This window comes from Leptosomus discolor, chromosome 4 (genome assembly GCF_034619465.1).
Source record: "Leptosomus discolor isolate bLepDis1 chromosome 4, bLepDis1.hap2, whole genome shotgun sequence".
In the NCBI taxonomy this organism is placed as follows: Eukaryota; Metazoa; Chordata; class Aves; order Leptosomiformes; family Leptosomidae; genus Leptosomus; species Leptosomus discolor.
This window is the reverse complement of record NC_141394.1, coordinates 44,833,639-44,855,037: the sequence shown is the minus strand read 5'-3', so window position 1 is coordinate 44,855,037 and position 21,399 is coordinate 44,833,639. Positions and strand designations below refer to the sequence as shown.

The 21,399-nt window shown below is 39.3% G+C and overlaps 1 protein-coding gene and 1 non-coding gene across 2 annotated transcripts in view; one reads left to right on the top strand and one right to left on the bottom strand.

The window, feature by feature from the left end:
* Window positions 1–476: 476 nt before the first annotated feature.
* Window positions 477–21,399, bottom strand: part of DCHS2 (dachsous cadherin-related 2) — a 116,295-nt gene continuing 95,372 nt past the window's right edge. Inside the window, exons 14-20 of the mRNA XM_086464808.1 lie at window positions 18,840–18,950; window positions 15,723–15,934; window positions 14,080–14,231; window positions 11,107–11,237; window positions 9,343–9,629; window positions 5,573–5,711; window positions 477–3,100 (exon numbers count right to left, since the gene is read on the bottom strand). Coding sequence (XP_086320934.1) covers window positions 477–3,100; window positions 5,573–5,711; window positions 9,343–9,629; window positions 11,107–11,237; window positions 14,080–14,231; window positions 15,723–15,934; window positions 18,840–18,950 — 3,656 coding nt within the window. The remainder of the gene's footprint in view (window positions 3,101–5,572; window positions 5,712–9,342; window positions 9,630–11,106; window positions 11,238–14,079; window positions 14,232–15,722; window positions 15,935–18,839; window positions 18,951–21,399) is intronic.
* LOC147415668 (U6 spliceosomal RNA) lies at window positions 7,791–7,892 on the top strand. Its single transcript, XR_015183483.1, has one exon. It is a non-coding gene; the product is annotated as a U6 spliceosomal RNA (small nuclear RNA).

Sequence of the window (21,399 nt, the reverse complement as noted above, 5' to 3'; positions counted from 1 at the left end):
CTGGGCAAACACTTGAGAAAAGAGCTCAATAGGAATTCTTTGCCCACTCCCAATCCTGCTGTACTTACACATCCCTCTAGCACCCTCTTCTAGTAACACCACAGAAGTGGCCAGAACCCAGCAGCTTTTCCACAGTAAGGAATTGCTACCATTTATTTCTTATTGACATATTTTATGAGAAAAACAGTTAAATTGGTCAAGCTGGTTATCAGGCACCTGGTTGTGTGATTTACACAGGAAACCACAGTTGCTAGGAGCTGAAAGAGGAGAAGCCTCATGGCCTCACAGTGTATTCTGGGAAGAACAACATGGATAGTTACCAAGTTTATGGCTATTCTACATTTTAACTTTTTCAGCTCATGAAAACAGAGAGAATACTGGTGATACAGCTCTGACAGGCATATTTGGCTTGTTAAACAATAACAAAATACATTTTAAGCCATATTTTTTACCATAAACTACTGTCAGTTAATAACCTAGACCTGAATTTCTTCCTCTGTTGCAAGTTCATGGCCTGGATCAATAAGACATGTTCCTATCATTTTCCCATCAGACATCACTGGAGAAGCAGTAGGTGTCTGCATGGTAAGTAAAGAGAGGGAAGGAGAAAAACTGGGTGTCATGGTTGGTGGAGGGTATCCAACATTACGAATAAGGGGAGAACGAGGGCATTTTTTAAATGCTTGCCCTGATATTATATTTGGCATTCGTGGTGGCACTGTCCTTATGCCAGGCTGAGCTACTGATGTTATTAAGGGAGGAGGGAAAACAAGAGATTTCTTCTCCTTAGGGAAGCTATGAATGTGCACGTTTTCATCTTTCAGTTTTGCAATATCATTAAACACTGAGGCAAAAGGCTGAAATCTGGGTTCCCAGCTAAGCACATAATTCCAGTTATAACCACCTCTGAGATCCTCATCAGAGGTGCCATGAGTTGCAAGCGAATCATGCCCAGAGTCCTGCCTAGCTGACATCAAGAAATATTCTCTTGTGATGTCCGTCATGATGTCTTTTTCTTCTATTCCAATTTTCTTAAGTGTTTGAGACAGCATTTCATGCGCGTAGGCTGTGTCACAGGCTTCTTCTCTGCCTTCTTCTTTAACAGCCTGCACGCTCTCCATGCTTTGCATGGTGGCCAAGACATCTGTTTCCTCGGACTGACAGGAGAGCTGATCAGACTCTCTTGGGATCCCCGAATCTGGCATGCGTGAGCTGCGCTCACTCAGTGCCAAGCCGGCACTCTTTCTGCAAGGATGCTCATTGATCCTTTGGATTTCCTCATCTTCTGCAGTTTCTCCTTCTGCAGAACCATGGCCGCTGGAGTTTGAATGCCTGCAGAGGACACCATCATCCTTCCCCTCTCTGATTCCTGCTAGGCTCAGCCATTCTGCTATGGCACCCATGGGAAGCATGCTGCTCTCAGTACTTTGGATTTTCTGGCAGTCCTTATCTTCGCTGGAATTCACATCAGTAGCTGAGGACGATACTGCTTCTTTTTTCACACAAGAGTTCATCAGATCTTTCTGCTTATGTCTCAGAATAAGTACAATAAGAATGACCACAAGCAGTAGGAACACTACCAAGGAGACTGAAACACTAATGGTCAGGCTGTATGCTGACACTATGGGACAACTCTCAGGAGAACTGGAAATATTTACCAAAACAGTGCATACTGTGAACTTTGACTCAATTTTGGGGCTATGAGCTCTTACTAACAATTCCAGGGTGTCATCATTCCTTTTGCTGACATTTTTCTTTCTGTGAACAGTCTGAGTCAAATAAATATTACCGCTGGTTTGATTCACAGAAAAGAATGAAGAAGTTTTCAGCAGGGAGTAATGAACAACTCCGTCGAGTCCACCATCACTGTCTGATGCTGTCACACTGCCAAGTAACTGGCCTGCTTCATTCTTCTCAGGAAGATTAAAAAAATACTGGTCTTGTGTAAACACTGGGTCAAATTCATCTCTCCCCTCAATATCTACCTGAACTGTAATGGTAGCCAGCAAGTCACCTTTGTCTTTTGCTTGGATTATGAGACAGTACCTATTCTGACTTTCATAGTCAAAAGTTTGCTTTGTATGAATATCTCCTGTCAATGGATCAATGAAGAACACGTCGTGGTCTCTAGGAGCTTCACGATGAGCCAAACATGAAGACTGGATGGAGTAGGTAAGGTGTCCATAGGAGCCTTTATCAAAATCCAGTGCATTAACAGCACACACAAAAGAAAAAGTGGGCAGATTTTCACTGACAATGCAGCTCAGGCTGGGAAACAGAAACAGTGGGGCATAATCATTGTCATCTAGGATGCTAACAAGAACAACAGAAAAAGCCACATTTTTTACATCAGCTCCTCCATCTGTGGCTTGGATGATCAAAGTGAATTTCATGGTATCCTCATAATCTAGTGTTTTCATCAAATCCACTGATCCCGTTTTCCAATCCAAGCGAAAATGTCCCCTGTCATTTCCAGAGATGATAGCATAAGTGATCTCTCCATTAGTGCCTTCATCACAGTCATTTGCTGAAACTTCAGTGACATGACTCCCTATAGGGATGCTTTCTTTGACGTGAATATGGTACTCCAGGCTGCTAAATATTGGAGGATTATCATTAACATCCAGCACAGTTATTAGCACAGTAGCAGTTGAATTCAAGGAGGGTGTTCCACGATCAGAGGCAAGGAGGACCAAACGGTGAGAAGAAGACATTTCCCTGTCAAGAACATTGCTCAAAACAAGACTGCCAACAAGTCTGTAGGATGTTTCTGACTCCACGACACTTGTTTCCACGGAGAATAAATTCTCAGCATTGCCATCAATAATAGAGTATTCAACATATGTGTTTTCATGTGTCCAGTCATAGTCGATGGCTGAAAATGTAAGGACACATTCTCCAACTGAGGCATCCTCACTCACACTGAGATTGTACAGAACCCTTGTGAACTGAGGGGCATAGTTATTTACATCTTCTACGTGCACCTCTACGCAGGTAACTGCACTCAGAGTGGGACTGCCACCATCCGTGGCTTGTATCAGGAGCTGAATAGTGGAAATCTTTTCCAGCTGTGTCACTGGTCCTGTAGCGAACACTGAACCTGAAAACAAAACAGAATTAATAAAAGTCCACACTTCACACTCACTAAGGCAAGTAAACGTGATTCCAAGAGCTGAATCTAATCAGTCAAATTTGAAAATGACTCAGCTGTAATGGCTGCACACCCCAAAGTAACTCTCTTGGATCCAGAGAGCAGTGGGCCAATGGAGACTGGTGACATGTGGCATCCCTCAGCAGTCTGTACTAGGACCAGTATTGTTTAATGTCTTCATCAGTGACATAGGCAGTGGGATCGAGCGCACCCTCAGCGAGTTTGCAGATGACACTAAGCTGTGGTGCAGTTGACATGCCTGAGGGACAGGATGCCATCCACAGGGACCTGGACAAGCTTAGAAGTGGGCCTGTGTGAACCTCATGAGGTTCAACAAGACCAAGTGCAACGTCATGCACCTGGGCTGGGACAACCCCCGGTATCAATACAGGCTGGTAGATGAGCGGATTGAGAGCAGCCCTGCCAAGAAGGACTTGGGGGTGCTGGTGGATGAAAAACTGAACATGAGCCGACAATGTGCACTCACAGCCCAGAAAGCCAACTCTATCCTGGGCTGCATCAAGAGAAGTGTGGCCAGCAGGTCGAGGGAGGGGATTCTGCTCCTCTACACTGCTCTGGTGAGACAGCGCCTGCAGTGCTGTGTTCAGCTCTGGGGTCCTCAGCAAAAGAAGACGACATGGACCTGTTGAAGCAAGTCCAGAGGAGGGCCACAAAAATGATCTGAGGACTGGAGCACCTCTCCTGTGAGGACAGGCTGAAAGAGTTGGGGTTTTTCAGCCTGGAGAAGACTCGACTCCAGGGAAATCTTATTGCGGTCTTTCAATACTCAAAGGGGGCTTATAGGAAAGGGGGGCAATCTTTTTACTAGGGCCTGATGCAATAGGACAAGGGGCAACGGTTTTAAACTAAAAGAGGGTAGATTCAGACTAGATGTAAGGAAGAAATTTTTTATGATGCGGCTGGTGAAACCCTGGAACAGGCTGCCCAGAGAGGTGGTAGAAGCCCCATCCCTGGAAATATTCAAGACCAGGTTGGACAGGGCTCTGAGCAACCTGATCTAACTAAAGACGTCCCTGCTTACTGCAGGGGGGTTGGACTAGATGACCCCTAAAGGTCCCTTCCAACCCAAAATATTCTATGTTTCTAAGAAACCACAGCTAACACTGCAAAGCCAAGGCCTACCCACAATGATGCAGTATCAAATACTGCATTTAAGCCTGCAAAAATTTCCCTTCCTAGTAACAGGCTGAGTATTAAAACTGCATAAAATAAAAGTCAAAACAAAGCTAAGGAAATATAGCCTCCTTATTAGAGGTGGTTATGCTGTGCAAGTTCATTACTGAAGGTCACTAGTTCTCCTGTTTTGCTTCCCATCCAGTAACAGCATTATGGGCTTCTTTGTTATTTAGATAGGTTTGCCAATAAGTTATGTAAACTCATGTAAACTGCTTCTCTAAACACAGGGGTTGGACTAAATGATCTTGAAAGGTCCCTTCCAACACAAATCATTCAATGACTCTATCTTTATAACTCATCTATTTCTACTTCACTCTTTACGGTGTATAGCTAAGCACCACAGAGACAACGCTATGTGACACTTTGCTGATCACAGTTGAAAACAGACACTAGCCAAACATAATGACAGGTTGGTCAATACAGAGTAACAAGCAGGTAGAAAAGAAAACAGCTTTAACTGATGAGACATCTGTATATCCAGTGTTTGCAGTAACCATCATCCAACAAGCACTGCATTCAAAAATTCATCTCATGAACACCTGGGAACAGCAGTAAGAACTTGCTCACTGAACAACAGCTGCACATCATTTTTGCAGTATTTAGTAATCGCTGAAGCTGATATTCCCAAAAGTCTTATGTACAAAGAGAAAGACACACAGGGGTTTCTACCTCCCAGAGTATTATAATGTCAGGACAGAAAATTTAAACTAGTAAGTCACTTAACTCTTGAAGAAAATTATCTACTTTGGAGAGAGTGTTCTCAATTCAGAAAACTTCTAAATTCCATTTAGGCTTATAGGATAACATAAGCTCTCTAAAGAAGCAATCTTAAAACCATACTGCCCAAGCTGTAGAGAAGCTCTGTTATGATAGGTTCAACTTACACTGAAAAATAATAAGTATGAAATGGTATTGAATGAAATCTAATACATGAATCAATGCAAAACATACAGCAACTTTTCTATCAAATCACATCAGAGGAATAGCACCTATAGGATGTTGTGACCAGCTGCCTCGTGCATGGTTCAGGGATAAACTGAGAACTCCAGTCTTCGATGCAATTCTTCAGCAATAATGGCAGATTTAGTCAAAACATATGGTGAACTTTGGCCACCAAAGATTTCCAGAACTCAAGTGATCATCGGCAACTGGTGAGGAAGTGCAATAGGACTCTTCAGTTTACACTGAAAAAGCTGAAACAATAAACCATGCTCACAGACTCACCATTCTTGTGATCAATAGAAAATCCCTCAGATGAAGTGAGGATTTTGTAGGAAATCATTCCATTATGCTCTGAATCCCTATCCACAGCAGAGACCGTCAGAACAGTAGCATCCACAGAAATGAGCTCTGGCAAGCTCACCTGACATATAAAGCAAAACTACAGTTTTGATAGAGCTTTAGAAAAGATTTTGAACATAAACCCCACATTTTCTTTCATTTGACCTTTTTAGAAAAATACAAACACAGTTCCCAGCTTTGGAAAAAGTTTCACCTACTCGTCTTCTGGGACAAAACTATAAAGAGTTGAGATACTGAAAATGATACATTCAATACAGCTAAAATTTATAGTAAACTTTAAACAGTAGTAAAATCCACCTAGTTCTAGTGAATTATGACAATGAGTTCAGAGAATCACTGAATCTCTTTTTTTTCAATACCACACTAATGGAAGGAATACCTACAATGGACTGCAACTAAAATTGGATTTTCTCCCTGCTTTCAGAAACACCTTGAATTTCCTAATGGAATGTAGTCTGCAGCCCCTGTCTGGAGTATATGACTGACCATTAAAAAAAACCCCAACACATGTATCCTGAAAATTCCACCACCAGAGCACTTAATCATCACTGGATTATTCCTAGAATTTAGCTTTTAAAAATGCTCCCTTTTTTCTTCATATAATCGAGGAAACCAAGAAAGTCCTTTTCCTTCTTAAGGCCTTCCATTATCTGAAGTCCAGATACAGTACTTTTGTGACCGAAGTTTCATTCCACCTCATCAATCCAATTTCAAATGAACAGTGTGATACAGCAGCTACTTTTGTCATAACTTCAACTGCTAATTTAAATCATTTTAACAAAGAGATTATACGTATGTAATATGTGAAACTATATATGAAAAGTATAAATATGAAAACACTTGAAAGGACGATAAAGGATAAAGATTAGAGGATGATGAATAGAGAATTATACGTATCATTGACCGAAAAGAAGCAGTGTATCTTACTGTCCAAGCAACACATCAAAACACATCAGGATTGTGGAGAAGCTCAGCTGTTTACTTTAGCATAGTCAATAGAGCTATGCTATTTTGCATCAGTTAATAACCCTGTCTGTAATGTCTTCTCTGATCTACAAAAAAATTCCTAGCACTTGCACAAACAAGCACGCGCCTAAACTATTCTCCAAAATCAGACACATGACAGTTGATGAAAACTTATGGCATCACTTGAGCATTAACAGTGCATTTTTTTTTTCAGAATTTAGACTTATGAGTTTAAGTGAGCGATTTACACAAATCCTGACAACTCAGGCACCTGAAAGTTTCACAGGCGCCTACAGCCTGTCCCACAGTTATCTGAGTGACTAAATTGCTGTGCCTGTACATGCTCAGAGTACTAAACCAAATGCTTAGGCTTATTTCTTGACTAAATCTGTCTGAGACTTATAAACGAAGCATTATTAAATCCAAGTCTTCTGTGGTGCCTCATATTTTTGGCTCTGAGCACATTCACCCCACACAAAAAGCACCAAGTCAAGCAAACAGCTCAGTTCACAGGATCACAGAATGGCTGAGGCTGGTGGGCACCTCCAGAAGTCATCTTGTTCAAGCCTTGCTCAGAGCAGGGTCAGCTACAGCAAGGGCCCATGACTGTATAGCTGAGTTTTGAGTATCTCCAGAGGTGGAGACTCCACAACCTCTCTAGGCAACCTGTACCGGCCTTCAGTCACTGTTAAGAGTTTAAAAAAACATTCTTCCTGATGTTTAAAGAGAACTTCCTGTATTTCAGTTTGTGCCCACTGCCTCTTGCCCTGTCACTGGACACCACAGAGGAGAGCCTGGACAGCCTGGCTCTGTCTTCTTTACTCCTCCCACTAGTACCTGCACACATTGGTAAGGTCCTCCCCAAGCCTTCCTTTTTCCAGGCTGAATGATCCATGCTCTAGGCTCTCTTGGGCCTCAGCCCAAGCCACACAGCCTAGCCCCACGCAAACAAGTGCTAAGGACACAGCTCCTCTGGCAGCCTCACCTTTCCTGTGGCAGCCTTACTGCAGCCTAAGTTCACCTGAAACTCCAGGCTTTGTCTCTCTCCTGTCCCTAGCCCTAACTCCAAGCCATTACATGTGTCGAGTCTTAGCCCAAGCCCCACAGCACTAGGCCTGATGAATTCAGGGCAGAACTCTTTTAGCAGCATACCTTTGAGGCCTTGTATGATACTGTGCTCACTTCAGCAGCACATGTACTAAAACCAGAATGATACAGAGAAGATGAGCATGGCCTCTGCGGAACAATGACATGCAAATTTGTGTTCCATAATTTTTTTAGGGATACAGGGGTGCTGGTCGACAGCAGACTCAATAGAAGTCAGCAGTTGCCCTAGCAGCCAAGAGGGCAAATCCCATCATAGGGTGCATCAAACACAGGATAACCAGGCGGACAAAGGAGGTGACTACCCTGCTGGATTCAGTGTTGGTGTGGCCCCACCTCTAGTACTGTGTGCAGATCTGGGCCCCACAATTTAAGAAGGATGTGAAGGTCCTTGAATCCAGCCAGTGGAGGGCAACAAAGCTGATAAAAGGGCTGGAAAGCATGTCCTATGAGGAGGGGCTGAGGACTTTGAGCTTGTCTAGTTTGGAGAAAAGGAGGCTGAGGGGCAACCTCATTGCTCTCTACAGCTTCCTGAGGAGGTGAAGTGTTGATCTCTTCTCCCTAGTATCCAGTGACAGGACGCATGGTAATGGTTCAAATCTATGCCAGGCGAGGTCTAGACTGGACATTAGGAAACATTTCTTTACCGAGAGGGCGGTCAAACACTGGAACAGCCTTCCTCGAGAGTTGGTCAACGCCCCAAGCCGGTCAGTGTTCAAAAGGCATTTGGACAATGCCCTTAGTAACATGCTTTAACTTTTGGTCAGCCCTGAATTGGTCAGGCAGTTGGATTAGATGATCATTGTAGGTCCCTTCCAACTGGAACAGCTTGTTCTATTCTATTTTATACATGCTCCAATTCCTTTAATGATCTTAGTGGCCCACAGTTGTCCAATGTCACTAAAACAGTTTTGTTTCAAAACATTGTCGGACAACTTGACTTCTACAACAGTCTAGCAGTTCAAATGCTTGTCCAGAAGTCCAAAAGCTGGGCTCTGTACCCTCCTCAATCTAGTACGGGATGTTGGGGAGGTCAAAACTCCTATCCCTCACTCCCTAGATGAATGCCATTGCTATTGTTACACATCACGTGCATGGTTACACATCACACTGCATGGTTACACATCACAAACTATATGTGCATAATTATAGGTGCATGGGCATTTGCTACACCTCTGCGGAGCTGTGTAACTGAAAATGAAGAAATTAATGCCATAATAACAAGGCCAGAATAAACGTACCAACTTGTTTACCATTCTCTCAGAAGAAGTCCTGAACACTGGACCCTGATCCCCAGTTTGGTTTGGATCATATGCAGTAATTCATAGTGATGAATGCATGGTGTGTGGAGTATAGCTAGCATTCACACCACTTTCCTTCTGAAGTCAGAAACCACAAACATGAAAACTAAACAATTCCCTCAGTCCTTTTAGCAGAATTCCTAGGAAGGGGATGGGGTTTTCCAGAAAAGATCTGCTCTGTTTCTGCTTAGTAATAGTTTGCAGAGACCTTCCTTCTCAGTGCTCAAAAGCATTTCTAAAACAAATATAAACAAGCACTCCTACTATTTATTACCATATATGGAAAGACATCACACGTTTGTCCATTTGCCATGTTCCCACCTGATACAAATCCTGAGTAAACACTGGTGGGTTATCATTGACGTCCAAAATAAGGATGGTGAGTTCTGCTTCTGTTTGATGTACAGAATCTGAAACTATGATTCTCAGCTTATACACAGCAGTTTCTTCAAAATCTAATGGTTCAGCCACTGTGACTACACCGGTGTGTTGATCCATGGCAAATTTCATTCCAGGACTATTATCATAAATAAAACCAAACTGAAGTGCTGGCCTGGAGTCTGCATCACTCGCTGACACCCGAGTCACTATAAAACCAGGCAGGGCATCTGAAACAATAATTTTCAGAATAAGTCATAGCTAAAAGATGATGTTACGATTTCTGAAGATTTTGCCAATGTTGTAATATTGAATCTCAGATACATGTTTCCATATTAGCTTTTGGTGTATTTTGTGTTTTAGAATAACAGTAATATCCAGAAATGCTATGGAAACAGTAGTGGACTTCTTTAAATGCATCTGCTTTATCCCAGTTTTAATTCGGGTTTTCTTTAGACTTTCCAAGATCCAGTGTAGGCATAACTGTTTCTTCACCAGCAACAGGAACTTCCACAGTTTTCCACAAGCATTTAGGTGACACGAATTTATTGAACAGTGTCACAAACTTCCACAAGAATATTTAACTGAGGCATCAGAGTCCCCTGGTCTGTGTAGAACCAGCAAATGCAATTCTGAACCTTTTCCAAAGGAGGAGAAGGCTATTAGAGAGGAACAAGACCTCCAAAAATCATAAAAAGCTCAAGGTATAGTCCTATGAGATTGAGAAACTGGATACAGACAGCTTTTGTCATGTGCCAAATTGACAATACCAGGGATTGCAAACGGAACATATTAGTGATAATCTAACAAAGCCTAGAGCTAACAGAAACTAAACCACTTCCCATTTGCACGCCTGGGGCATTAAGCCTCAAAAATGCTGTGCAATGTCCTAAAGCAAGTGTTCTTAAATGGAATATAAAAACCTAAATAAGTAGTCAGTAGTTTACAGCTGCTGTGCATCCATGACTACCGTACTCCTCATTACCAGTGAGAGCTAAATTTAGGAAAGGTTAAAAAATATCACTAGAAAGACAGCCCTGAGATCTTTTGTTAAGAGGAGTACTGGAATTTCAGCACCTAAATCTTTATAAATTTTCTGCTGTGTGTCTTAATACATCACATGTATGACACCTGTATTTGAAAATGCTGGGCTTAAGACTCAAGGTCTGCAAATGTTGATGCTAATGTCACAAAACATAACATATGCATGCTGGGATGAGAACACAGGAGGTCCTGAGTCGTTCCCTTCACAATCACCAACTGGATCAAGCTACAGAGCACTTTTACACTTCATTCAAATTTATAGAAATTATTTTCTTTCTCACAATGCAGTTCAAAATGTCTCATTTCTAGCACTGCTGGTTTTAAAACAAAATATTTTGACTGGAGAAAAGCAGAAGTTGAAGACATCTGAAGAATATAACACTGGAGTCCAAAATGAACAGATTACAGATGTATTTCTGCAGAGTTTGTTTTCCTCTTTCTGAATTGCCTATGGGCTTGTTCCAAACTGCTCTTAAACACAATGTCTAAAGATTAAGAATAACGCCGCTAAGAACAAAAGCGGATCACAATTTACTTTGATATTTCAGTACTGATATGATCCATTATCCTTTTTACTACACTTGCTTGGTTACACAAATCATCAAAAGCACTATTGTTGTCTGACAAATCCCAGTCTTAATAAAACTTAGCTATCACACTTACTTTCTGGGACCTCCACTTCACTTAGTCGTTGGACAACTGGAGCATTGTCATTAACATCTAACACTTGTATCCTCACAATACTTGTAGCAGAAAGTCTGGGATTTCCTTTATCAGCAGCTTGTACAACCAGCCTACAATTAAAGGAAGCAGTAATTGTCACTATTAGTCAGAAATCACCAAATTATTCACCACTGTTATAAGCGGGGGCAAAATTACAAATGAAAAGATTAGCCCTTTCTGCTCCTCACTGCAACTCTTAACTTTCACCTAAGGCTGACTGTTTGGAGTTTTATTTTTTGTGCCTTGCAGGAAAAACGTCGAGGAGATTCTAGGTGGCAAAAACATAATAAAATCATAGAAGGAAGAAAAGGAAGTAATTCATTTCACCCAATTTCATACCAAATGTAGGTGGTTAAACAATCTAGCAAGACTCTTCCAAGTAAGAGACATTTCTCCAGCTGGTTATTCAGAGCAGGAATTAAAACTTAAGTACTAAATTGTCCTTTGGAGGAACCTGACTCTCCTCATTGTTTATGAGGGGACAACAGGAATGTGAAAATTGGGTAGTATAAAAATATTAAACTATTCAGCCAAAAAGTTTGCAGAGATATAGAAGAGCCTCCTATCATATTACCAATGTAAGTGATAAAGTGAAAAACCTGAATACATGCACCATTAGACAACGGCAAAGTTCCCACTGATTTCAGTGGGACCAGAATCTCACTGTCAATTAGTTGAGAGAGTTTACCTGTACGCTTCCATTTTACACCTGCTTAAGGATGGGTGGTAGATTCTGTTAACAACCTTTTGATTTCCACAAACAATGTAGCAAAGAAAATGGTAAGTAACACCTGATAAACATGGATAAAAGGATGTTTACTCTCTGTGGGAATTAGCTTCTGAACAATAAAGAGCAAATGTTTATTGTAAGCAAAGCTTATTTTGAAGACTTCACCACCCCCCAGTATTAAAAATTATCCAGAAGGGAATTCAAAATTAAATCTAACTCAACAGGTGCTCTAAAAAAAGGAACAGACAAAAAAAAGAAAATATCAAGCTATGCAAAAGGATACACAAGTCAGAGCCTGGCATCTCAATTAAACGTTTTGTGTACTAACAACTCTTTGCATGTCACATCGTATTTTCTGGGTCTCCCTGCAGATCTTTCAAATGCTTTTTTTCTCCCTCTTTCTTCTAAGTCACAGTTTCTGTTTAAACAGATACTACTTCCTAAATGTTCACATGACAATATGGAATACCAAGGCTGTAACTCAAGCTGTGGATTGCAGCACTTCCATTTCTGAACCACACCAGCTCTGCTCTAGGTGTCCTTGTGGTTTCTGACACCAACAGAACACATAACTTGAATTGCAGGCTAGTATTCAATTGTTGATCATGTATAATTCCATATAGAAAGTGTATTTTTTTCTAGAATGAATATTGGTAGGATATGCATATGAAAATATTTTACTAAAAATAATCACTTTCTAAGGTTTCAGGAAAAAACTCTCATAAAAACATCTCAGTCAAGGCATTAAAATTAAGGTTCTGTCAACACTTTCATTATAACTCCTATTATATGTGACTTAGAAGTTCTGGGGATGAAAATGTTCAATTCAGAAAAAATAAACAACTCCTTGCAAAATTGAAAGAGCCAATGGTTACATTTTGAAATTAAACAGGAAAACAGTTTTGAAAGCTTCTTTTGCTATTCACTCTTCACCTAACAATGTACAGATTAATAACATATTAATAAAGAGAAGGAATATGAAGCTTCGGATTCCTTGAACAAACTGTCAATGTAAAAGGCTAGAATTCCAACACAAATACTGAAATAAATCTGGCTCCCAGTTAAAGACAGATATGAGAATTACTATGCTTACATGTTCAATGCTTCATCAACAGCAAACATCCTTCCTTTGAAGGATTTATTCCAGGCATTCTTTTACAGTACTAGTTACTAATAAAATGTGTTAAGTTATTTAAATGACTAAAAATCATAACTGCTGTTTTTGATTTGGTGAAAAACCGAGAAATAAACTCCAAATGAAGAGTTCTGTATTTCAAGCTTAAAAAAAGTATTTCCTTTAGGACACTATTACCAAATTACAAAAAAAAAATCATATTCTACTGAACTTTTTGATGTGGTTTTCTAAAAAACTTTTGAGGCCCCACATGATGGGAAAATTTGCAAATACTTTAACTGATGCCACAACCATATGGAAAATAAAAAAAAGTAATTTCTACTGATACATACACAGAAATCTACTTTTTGTAGAGACTGCAGTACATAAAAAGAGTGTATTAACGAATCCGCATACTCGTATTTTCTCTTCAAGGCATGATTTTTTTGCTTTCTAATTCCAGTTATGGTATGACCTGTAAAGAAAGTGGCATGTCCACTGGATCGTATTTACACAGAGTTTCTTGGAAAACAGGAAAAAACTAATACTTATTACAAGATAGTCTACAGATGGAAACAGCTTACAGAAGCATCTTATCAGATGATGGAAAAGAAAATTTGAACTATATTCTAATTAAAGAATGGAAAGTGTCCCTGTTGCTTGGACTTGGTTTGACTGCTTTCTCTGTGGCTTTACATATTTATAAAAAATAGTTCCATAATTCCAAGACAGTTCTCTATTCCAAAAAGTAGGGAATGGCTATATAGTTCTTAATAAACTAAAATCCAGGAACTGTCATCATTCTTATAGTGAATCATCACACTCCCTTATATCAACAAGTGTTGCCATCGATTAAACAAGACTGTATTTCTTCCCCTAAATCTGAGAAGTACACAAGAATCTATGGTACAAATGGGCAGCTCCAGTGCTGTTCTCAATGCTGTCTGGCTCGCACCCAGGCTCTGTGGGTAATGGATATCAACAAAAAACTATAAAGTACGTAACACAAGCAATCTCAAGTTAAAGTGAACAAAAAGAATACATTTTTATAAGAACCTTGCATACAAACCTGTAAGATGAAGTGTCTTCATGATCTAGGGCTGTATTAGTTTCTAAAATCCCTCGTGCTGAATCAATTACAAATGCTGCATTTTCATTACCAGATAAAATAGAGTATTCAGTTTCTCCATTTAGCCCACTGTCAAGGTCAGTTGCAAACACCTGTTTGGGAGCAAAGCTGAGGCTTAATTCAAAATGGCAGAATGCGATTTCAAAAACCTTACACTACTGTCCCCTATTTCAATAAAAACAACTCCTTTTGACTGCGCAGATTTAAGCAAATGATCATATTGGTCCTCAACATGAGTGTAACATAAGGTCACAAAACTTGCTCATGAATTGCAATAGGATGCATGTGAATTCTTTCCCTGAGAAACTTGAAATTCAGCTACATAAAGCACTAGGGCTGAAGGTAATCATTTTACCCTGCTTATATTACTGTAAGGTTGCTGTTAGAATGCTGTCTCTGTTTAGTGCATAAAAATGCACTTTCTCAGGGGTCTGGGACTGGCCCTTAAAGTATTACTGCTGTACAAACAGACAAAGGATAAAATAGTTAAATTATTAAGTTTTCAGAGCTTTCATGGAACAGTTCATTAATTACTTTTTAAAATATGAACGAGAAAATGTAAAAAGGGCAGAGGCAAGCTATAAAACTGACAGAATACATAATATTCAACAGCAGTGAACAGGTTTCTCAAAGACTCCTCTGACTTGTTGAAGAGTCTTCTTTGTATTTTTCTGGTTGCTGAACAAGCATTATAATGAGTACGGGATCCAAACCATAGCAGAGGCAACTAGTCAGACTGAATAAAGGAAACAGAATAGAATGTACTCTGCCATAAAATTTTGACTACACATCTGGGTTGACTGCCTTTTGATTTTTCTCCATTCCTGGACATATGTTTCTCTAAATACAATGTCCATCAATTTCTAATCACTTTGCCCTGGAGGCATTTTTAGCTTTCCATTTATTTATTCTGTAGAGAAGGAATATCTTTAGTACCTAACATGACCCTCACTGTGACCTGACTTGCAATGCAGGAACGTGTACTGATGAAATTATGCGTTCTTCTAGTCCAAACGATGTCTTCTTTTGCTCTAACATGGCCAGCTGGAAACACTTTCAGAGAATGGATCCATTCAGAGGAAGAAGTGTTTGCACATTTAAATTGAGACAAGCTGCTCTTTAGGCATCAGATTTTAAATTGAACACTTGGGTTTGACTCTACTAGTTTGATGAATTGAAAGTATTCTTTTTATTGCATTAGCCCTTTCAGTAGACACATTAATGCAAGTCCCAGCCTATACTGCAACCAGAACCACAGTTTTGAATGGTATTTTTCAACTACTTGGAGAGAAACAGAACATTTAAAAAAAAAAGAATTTGAAGTCCAGCTGCACAACTATTAAGAAGATAAAGAATTCTCTTTCAACTTCACAAACCTGAATTAAAGATGTGAAATCTGGCCTAGAAAAAAAATCATTTAATATTTCTGATACTCAAGCAAAGCAGTAGCAACATTAAGAACGCCACTCTCACGTTTTCAGAGACAGTGATCCAGAACAGACCTAGCAGGATTGTAGTCATGAACAGATCAACCAAACTTCTTAACTACAGCACTGGGCTTGGGAAGATATATTTCCACTTACCTGTATGATGTCTGTTTTAGGACTTTGGCCTTCCCATACTGACGCTTTGTAATAGCTTTGCTCAAATTTAGGTACATTATCATTCACATCTTGTATCAAAACTGTCACTCCACACAGTGCTGAATACAAGCTATTTTCAGCCAAAATGGAAAGATGTATTTTATTCTTAACTTCATAATCAAGAACCTTTGGCTCTTTTACTGTGATTGTACCTGTTTATTAAAATAAAAAGAGTATCGAGATGTGACATATGTATTCAGGAAAACACACGCATAAATGCTGTTATGAAGTCCCTAACATAATAGTTTCCTTCACTGAATACAAGACAGAATTTCAGCAAGCTCCCTACCGTGTCCTTCCTCTACATTACACCACCCCCGACATGCTAGTTACTGAACAAATCTTGGACAGCTAAGTTTTCCTGATCAACCACCACACTGGCGACTTCCTAAATCAAAGCCGAGTTACTTGTAGTAAGATAGAGAGGAAGAAAGTGGCTGCATGATGTGTGCTTCTTGACATGTGACAGTGAGCCAGCTGTGTCTGAAGAGACTCCTGGCCCTCATCTGAGAGTGGCTACACCTAGCCCTCCATCTATATCCAAATTGGGCAACAGCTGTATCAATTTCTGTATCTGACTGACAGGTAAAACACTGACTCCTTCTGATACAGTAAGCCCCACCCCCATCCCCCCATAACTGTTATTTGGTCAAAAATAATCAGTGAAAATTACTGAGACAAGCACAACTAGATGTCTCCACACTAAATCTGAAATGTCCTTGGAAGTCCGTGGCCATTGTTTCGATGTTCTAGGTAATACTCACATGTTCTAGGTAATATACTCAAAATTCTTCATTACATCTAAACACCAAACATAGTTAACTTGTATGTTAATTTCATTAGAATTCAAATTCAGTTTTGCAAGGATTTTTCAGTAATGATGCCATGAATATCTATATCCCAAACCTGTGATAGTGTAAGTACCCATCTACTGTGGCTCTCCAAGATAGTGCTTTTTAGTTTTTATTTTCTAAGATAAGCAGTGACGATTGGCTATTGTTTATGGATCTGATCAGAGTTCAAGAATTGCGTCTTGAACATAAAGATTTCAAAGCTGGAAGGCGATCGTTCTTCAGCAGAACATATCACATTCTGTACACAGAAAAACCAAAAAAAAAGACAGTGGCAAGAGGAATACACTTCAAGATAAGAGAGAGTAACTGAAAGACTCTAGTGTAAAGTAGAGCAAACAAGTTTGAGGCACACCACCTAGAAGAAACAAGTGAAAGAACCAGAACTGCTCATTCTAGAGAAGTGCACATGAAGAAGAAACAGGGTAACAGTCTTCAAATACATAAGGAATAGGGGGTTTTGCCTTCGTCTTATGTCTATTGTTACTAGGTTAAGAAGTACTAAGTGTAAATCATTTCAACAAACATTCAGATAAATATGAATAAAATAAAATCTTCCCAGCTGCCCAGACCTGTACAGACTTTTTGAGAGGGTTTGAAGAATTGCTATCACTGTAAGTTTTTAAGAACAAGACAGACACCTTTCTGTCAGATTTCAGCACAGTTGATTCCCCTTCTGTGTCAGAGAACAGAGTAGTTAATGTCTTTGGGTCACTTTCTACTATACTTTACATATGGTAGATTCTACAATATAATAAATCCCCCTAGAATGGAGAAAGACTCCTCCAAAGTGGGATTAATTAACATTGGTGCTTGAAAAGACAAGTAGAGCAGATCTTTGGCTGTTTAGAATACCTCAGATAGCTCAAAAGACTTCTGCTGTGGAAACAATGGGTAGAGAGTTAACTGGTGTCAAAATCAGTGCTAAGGTGAGGATTGCTCTTAGAAAGTCTTGAAAGGCTGCACTTCAATTAATGTTTTCTAAGAAACAGGAGAAAGGTTTCAGAAGAAAGGAAACTGAAGAAACTACAATGGCTCAAATATCTCAAAAGAAGACTTGTGACATCCACTGCTATACAAATTCCCCTATTGTTTGTGAAGAGAGTGATTATGAGACTCTTAAAAACATCATGTAACCATTTTTCACCCTGGCTTGAGAAAAAAAGGACTATCCCATCTGATTTTTGGTTTGTTTTTTTTTATTTTGGAGGTGATACTGGAAAAGATTCTCTTTCTTGGGGACTTGTCTAGGTCCAAGATGTTCTTAAGACTAATCTTTCTAGCTTCATTTCAGTGAAATAAAAAGGACTTGGAACTCAAGTGTATGCACTTTAAGTGTCCCTCATCTAAACAAAACAAAATAATTTTAACTGACCATCAGCATCAAACGTGATAGCTTTACAGGACTATGCTACTTGATGCCTGGAGACATCAGAATAATCAGAGATTAAAGCCTCCGGGAACTCAAGGAGAAAGCCATTTGTTAATAAACTGTTCACACTATTTCTGAGGAAATCTGTTTACATTTTTATGCCATTCCAGAAAGACTACAGCTATTCAGAAGGCAACCTCTTTTTTTGCAGATGTTTAGGAGCTGAGGGGCAATCAGAGTAGCTATGCTCCCTTATGTGCCTCACATGAAAGCATGCAAATGCACATGGGGAACATGCTGCTCTCCTGCCACCCGAAGTTGTTGACTGAAGAGCAGGTGAAAGCAGACCTGCTGTAGAACACAAATTCAGTTGCCAAAAAAATAAACAAACTTGACCTGCAGACTGATCAAGGTTTGCCTGAAACAAAGAGTAGTAAACTCAACAAGGGCCTAATGCATCCTACATTAGGAGTGTTTTGAAGGATTACGTTTACTGAGTTTTTAGGCAACTTTATCATGACAAACATGACTGACTCTCAGCTTGGATCACAAAGCAGTAGTTCATCTACTCCCAACACCTAGTGATCAAGTTAATCAGAACTGAGCATTTTAAACAGGTATACTGATGTTCAATTTCTTTCCACATCAAGTTTACAATAGCACAGGTCTCTCCACATCCCTGGCTTTACTAATGATGTATTCATTGTAACAGGAGACTAATACTCTTAAGATAGCTACCCCTCAGTCTTGTGGTAGGAACTTGCTATATTTTAGAGAGCACACTTTTTAAGCTACACATAGACACTCGAAAAAAAAAAAATTATAAAAATATACCTGTAATGGGGTGTATGGAGAATATGCTTTCCTTGTCACTGAAGATGCTGTAATTTATGTTTTCTCCTGTAAATCTGTGTTCATAAGCTTCGACAGTTAGAAGTGATGTACCTATGGAAGCAGTAAGACATTTTCATCACGTCCACTTTAGAAGGTTTTATTCTAATTTTATATTACTGTGATTAACAGCAGAATCACAGCGAAACATCCATGTACTAGGCTAGGTGCTTACTCATGAATTAAAACAGTAGACAATAAAAATCACATTTACAAAATATAGCAAGTTTAAATAGCATTATCAAGATTTCTAAATAAGTATTCTTTTCAAATGAGTTATGAAATTATTTAGCATATACGGCAATCGAGTTTAATGGATTTTAATTATTTAAATTGTAATTGATTCCATGTAACCGTGATGGATTGAGGTTACTGTACAACCTGAATCTTTCAAACAGCATTACAGACAACTAGCTATTTTATTACTTTACAAAGGGTGTGCTGTTCACACTCAGTGTCCTGGATGTTAGAGGAAAGGACATTATCTATATCATATATATATATAGTGTAAAAATCAGAGGAAACATTGCTCTTACAACTATCTGCTATCTTTTTTTATTTTAGCATTGTCACTTATTAATTTTAAAAACCAGGAAATTTTGTTTTAAGTGGTTTGTCATTTGCTCCTAAAATCTGACTGTCAAAAGCAAAAATATGCCAGTTTTGACAGATGTAATTTTCTGTACTAGTCAATATTTTTATAAGATATTTACTAGAAAAGTTCTGGAAGTAAGATCCAACCATTCAACAAGTAAAAACTGATATGAACACTGCTGTCCTGGTTTGGCTGGGATAGAATCATAGGCCAGGCAGGCTCAAGTCAGCCAGGGCAGCAGATCTGAGGTGTAGCTCATATCATAATGCCATAGTCATTATAAAGGGAGGAGGTTTACTGAGGAGAAGAGAAGCTCCTGCAAGGTCATTTCCTGCTGGGGTTCCTCTTGCTCTTCCTTTTCTGCTGAGGATTGCTCTGCAGTACATCCTGATGACAGCACATTCATTTGGCTGAATATTTTCTGTTTGTATTAGTGGTGTTTTCATTAAACCTGTCGTACTTTCACCTACGGGTTTTCTCTCCTTTTTCCTGATTCCCCTCCCTGGTTGGTAATGGTTTATCAGGTGACAGAGCAACTGTTACAGCTTAGCCCTGGGTACAGGGTAAACATAGACAACTGCACTGTTTTTTTAGGAACTAAAATAGGGGGTTGAAGGTTGAATCGTTATTGCTGAGCAACTTTGATTTACTACAAAAGCCTGTAAGGCAAATCATTCACAGCATCCTCAGAGCAGAATTAAAGATAAGAAAAAAATTTAAGGTCTGAAAAATGTCACTATCTATCTTCTAATGCTGTCAGCAGTCTTTTTGTTTGTTTGCTGGAGTGTTTAAGAAGAAAAACAGAAATAAAGAATTCAGCAGTATTTCTACTTGAATCCCTGTTTTTCAGGGGACAGGTTAATAAATTGTTGCTCTGGGTCCTCAAATCCTTTTAAGTTTCATATTTTTCATGTAGTTAAAATTGTTTACAACTTCTTTTTGGCAGAGAACAAACAAATTTCTTCTGTTTCTGACATCTTTCACAGAAAATGCCTCCTTCAAACACTGAATTTTTACAGTCAAAAAAATAAGACCAAACTCTGAGGTTGGTTGTGACACAAACAGGCCCTATACAGGTAAATAGCAAAAGAAGGTATCCATCTGCTGGAGCTTGCAATTTCAAGACACATGATTTAAATACTGTTTCAAGCAGAGGTCACAACATGTGGCACAACCTGGAGAAAATGAAGAGAAAGGTAGCTTTTAGGCTGCAAAGCACACTGAAATGGCATGACAAGGATGAGACGAGCATTGAAGCTAGTGCAAGGACAGAAGGAGATCAGGATCATAGCAGAAAGCTGTCAGATTGGTTCGAAATGCTATGCAATTAACTGCTGAATTAGTTAAGAATAACCAAGGAAGTGAAGAGTGATTTAAAATCTTTATATTTAGGGGTTTTTTTTCAGTTCAGTCACAGACAAGCTGATCATATTTGAAAGTATCACAAACTGCTTTAAATACCCTACACACCAACCATTACATTATGCCTGCTGACTTGAAACTGAAGCATGGCAGCATGGACAGTATTTGCCTACCTGGCCAAATAGGCTCAAACCCGTTTGCTGTACTCTATGTTAGATACAACATATACACCAGAACTGAGCTAACGTATCCCTATATCATGTTTTTTCTTCTCGCTTCAGTACTCACTACAGTAGTCTCTTTTCCCCTCCTTTGTCTTCTAATCCCAGTTCATCCTTGCCTTTATTTCTAGAGACCTCTTAATAGCTCATGAAAGAAAAAGCTAACTAAGCACAAACAGTAAGAGATGACTTGCAGAATAAAAGACTACATATTTTATATCTATTAGAAAAAAAATAGAGGAGTCAACAAGTTTTACTGGTCAATCTGTCTCCAAGGAAGTGCTATGCAAACAACTATTCAAGCGAAAGCTTCATGAACAATAAA